General features: G+C 67.6%; 1 protein-coding gene across 1 annotated transcript in view; it reads right to left on the bottom strand.

Annotated features, from left to right (window-relative positions):
* Positions 1–869: 869 nt before the first annotated feature.
* Positions 870–4,027, bottom strand: part of LBRM_34_0530 (proteophosphoglycan ppg4) — a gene marked incomplete at both ends in the record, with an annotated part of 12,975 nt that continues 9,817 nt past the window's right edge. Inside the window, one exon of the mRNA XM_001568116.1 lies at positions 870–4,027. This exon is cut by the window's right edge and continues 9,817 nt beyond it. Within this exon, the coding sequence (XP_001568166.1) occupies positions 870–4,027 (3,158 nt within the window).

The following is a 4,027-nucleotide window of genomic DNA, read 5'->3' as shown; positions in this document are numbered from 1 at the left end:
GGCGCCCCCCCCCGGGGGAGGGGGGGGGAGGGTATCACATGGGTGCGGTGCGCTCATTGCCGCACACTCTATCCACTGCGAAGTGGCAAAAGATAAGCCCACAAGAGGCATCACACACCAACACAACACACTGACCATCGACCATCACAGGCGCACACGCCATTCCACACACACACACACACACGCACACACGCACACACACATACATGAAAGGGGAAACAGAGACTTGCTAACATCGTCCGGCAAGTGATTTTACTGTCTCACTGTCAATGACAGCTTGCGCAGCACGCCGGGCATGCGTGCGCGTGAGGGCGCCAAAAGAAAACCAGGAAGAAAGCCGTTAAATTTGTTATTGGACACATCGAGGATTTGCAGGTTGTACATGGTAAACCACTCAATGGGTACACTGCCAGTAAAACTGTTATCGTTCAAGAAGAGCTCTTCCAGTGCTGCCAGTCCACTCCATTCCTTCGGGAGAACACCACTTAAACCGTTAAAGCCCAAATTAAGCTTCTTGAGTCTCAATAATGCCGACCACGCCACCGGCACCGCTCCGCTGACACCCGTGTGAGAAAGGTCCAACTCTACAAGAGACACCAACTCGCTCCATGTGGATGGAAGAGAGCCCTTCAAAGACACGTTGCCCTCTGCCCCACCCGCACTGATCTTCAAAACGGGCACCGACGAACCATTGCAGTCAGCTGAAACCTCCGGTAAAGTGCCAGAAGTCACCACTCCGCCAAGTTCAAAGAAAAACCCCTCCTCAGTGCATGTCACACCATCCCACGCACAAAAGTTAGGGCACCTCCATGTCTCACTCGCATCAGCAAACGACTCCGAAAACCCTGAGAGAAAACGCATGCTGTGCTTCACCTGTTCTGCTGAGTAATACGGTACCTTACCATTGCATTCAAAAGAGATGCTGCTGGACGGTGCAGACGACGAGGACGACGACGGCGCGGAGCTGCTGCTGGACGGTGCAGACGACGAGGACGACGACGGCGCGGAGCTGCTGCTGGACGGCGCAGACGACGAGGACGACGACGGCGCGGAGCTGCTGCTGGACGGTGCAGACGACGAGGACGACGACAGCGCGGAGCTGCTGCTGGACGGTGCAGACGACGAGGACGACGACGGCGCGGAGCTGCTGCTGGACGGCGCAGACGACGAGGACGACGACGGCGCGGAGCTGCTGCTGGACGGTGCAGACGACGAGGACGACGACGGCGCGGAGCTGCTGCTGGACGGTGCAGACGACGAGGACGACGGCGCGGAGCTGCTGCTGGACGGTGCAGACGACGAGGACGACGACGGCGCGGAGCTGCTGCTGGACGGCGCAGACGACGAGGACGACGACGGCGCAGAGCTGCTGCTGGACGGCGCAGACGACGAGGACGACGACGGCGCAGAGTTGCTGCTGGACGGCGCAGACGACGAGGACGACGACGGCGCAGAGCTGCTGCTGGACGGCGCAGACGACGAGGACGACGACGGCGCGGAGCTGCTGCTGGACGGCGCAGACGACGAGGACGACGACGGCGCGGAGCTGCTGCTGGACGGTGCAGACGACGAGGACGACGACGGCGCGGAGCTGCTGCTGGACGGCGCAGACGACGAGGACGACGACGGCGCAGAGCTGCTGCTGGACGGTGCAGACGACGAGGACGACGACGGCGCGGAGCTGCTGCTGGACGGCGCAGACGACGAGGACGACGACGGCGCGGAGCTGCTGCTGGACGGCGCAGACGACGAGGACGACGACGGCGCAGAGCTGCTGCTGGACGGCGCAGACGACGAGGACGACGACGGCGCGGAGCTGCTGCTGGACGGTGCAGACGACGAGGACGACGACGGCGCGGAGCTGCTGCTGGACGGTGCAGACGACGAGGACGACGACGGCGCAGAGCTGCTGCTGGACGGTGCAGACGACGAGGACGACGACGGCGCAGAGCTGCTGCTGGACGGCGCAGACGACGAGGACGACGACGGCGCGGAGCTGCTGCTGGACGGTGCAGACGACGAGGACGACGACGGCGCAGAGCTGCTGCTGGACGGCGCAGACGACGAGGACGACGACGGCGCAGAGCTGCTGCTGGACGGCGCAGACGACGAGGACGACGGCGCGGAGCTGCTGCTGGTCGGCGCAGACGACGAGGACGACGACGGCGCGGAGCTGCTGCTGGACGGCGCAGACGACGAGGACGACGACGGCGCAGAGCTGCTGCTGGACGGCGCAGACGACGAGGACGACGACGGCGCGGAGCTGCTGCTGGACGGCGCAGACGACGAGGACGACGACGGCGCGGAGCTGCTGCTGGACGGTGCAGACGACGAGGACGACGACGGCGCGGAGCTGCTGCTGGACGGTGCAGACGACGAGGACGACGGCGCGGAGCTGCTGCTGGACGGCGCAGACGACGAGGACGACGACGGCGCGGAGCTGCTGCTGGACGGCGCAGACGACGAGGACGACGACGGCGCGGAGCTGCTGCTGGACGGCGCAGACGACGAGGACGACGACGGCGCGGAGCTGCTGCTGGACGGCGCAGACGACGAGGACGACGACGGCGCAGAGCTGCTGCTGGACGGCGCAGACGACGAGGACGACGACGGCGCAGAGCTGCTGCTGGACGGCGCAGACGACGAGGACGACGGCGCGGAGCTGCTGCTGGACGGCGCAGACGACGAGGACGACGACGGCGCGGAGCTGCTGCTGGACGGTGCAGACGACGAGGACGACGACGGCGCGGAGCTGCTGCTGGACGGCGCAGACGACGAGGACGACGACGGCGCGGAGCTGCTGCTGGACGGCGCAGACGACGAGGACGACGACGGCGCGGAGCTGCTGCTGGACGGCGCAGACGACGAGGACGACGACGGCGCGGAGCTGCTGCTGGACGGCGCAGACGACGAGGACGACGACGGCGCAGAGCTGCTGCTGGACGGCGCAGACGACGAGGACGACGACGGCGCAGAGCTGCTGCTGGACGGTGCAGACGACGAGGACGACGACGGCGCGGAGCTGCTGCTGGACGGCGCAGACGACGAGGACGACGACGGCGCGGAGCTGCTGCTGGACGGCGCAGACGACGAGGACGACGACGGCGCAGAGCTGCTGCTGGACGGTGCAGACGACGAGGACGACGGCGCGGAGCTGCTGCTGGACGGCGCAGACGACGAGGACGACGACGGCGCGGAGCTGCTGCTGGACGGTGCAGACGACGAGGACGACGGCGCGGAGCTGCTGCTGGACGGCGCAGACGACGAGGACGACGACGGCGCGGAGCTGCTGCTGGACGGTGCAGACGACGAGGACGACGGCGCGGAGCTGCTGCTGGACGGCGCAGACGACGAGGACGACGACGGCGCGGAGCTGCTGCTGGACGGTGCAGACGACGAGGACGACGGCGCGGAGCTGCTGCTGGACGGCGCAGACGACGAGGACGACGACGGCGCGGAGCTGCTGCTGGACGGTGCAGACGACGAGGACGACGGCGCGGAGCTGCTGCTGGACGGTGCAGACGACGAGGACGACGGCGCGGAGCTGCTGCTGGACGGCGCAGACGACGAGGACGACGACGGCGCGGAGCTGCTGCTGGACGGCGCAGACGACGAGGACGACGACGGCGCGGAGCTGCTGCTGGACGGTGCAGACGACGAGGACGACGGCGCGGAGCTGCTGCTGGACGGCGCAGACGACGAGGACGACGACGGCGCGGAGCTGCTGCTGGACGGTGCAGACGACGAGGACGACGGCGCGGAGCTGCTGCTGGACGGCGCAGACGACGAGGACGACGACGGCGCGGAGCTGCTGCTGGACGGTGCAGACGACGAGGACGACGGCGCGGAGCTGCTGCTGGACGGCGCAGACGACGAGGACGACGACGGCGCGGAGCTGCTGCTGGACGGCGCAGACGACGAGGACGACGACGGCGCGGAGCTGCTGCTGGACGGCGCAGACGACGAGGACGACGACGGCGCGGAGCTGCTGCTGGACGGCGCAGACGACGAGGACGACGACGGCGCG

The sequence above is a fragment of the Leishmania braziliensis genome, chromosome 35 (genome assembly GCF_000002845.2).
Source record: "Leishmania braziliensis MHOM/BR/75/M2904 complete genome, chromosome 35".
NCBI lineage: Eukaryota > Euglenozoa > Kinetoplastea > Trypanosomatida > Trypanosomatidae > Leishmania > Leishmania braziliensis.
This window is presented reverse-complemented; position numbering and strand designations above follow the sequence as displayed.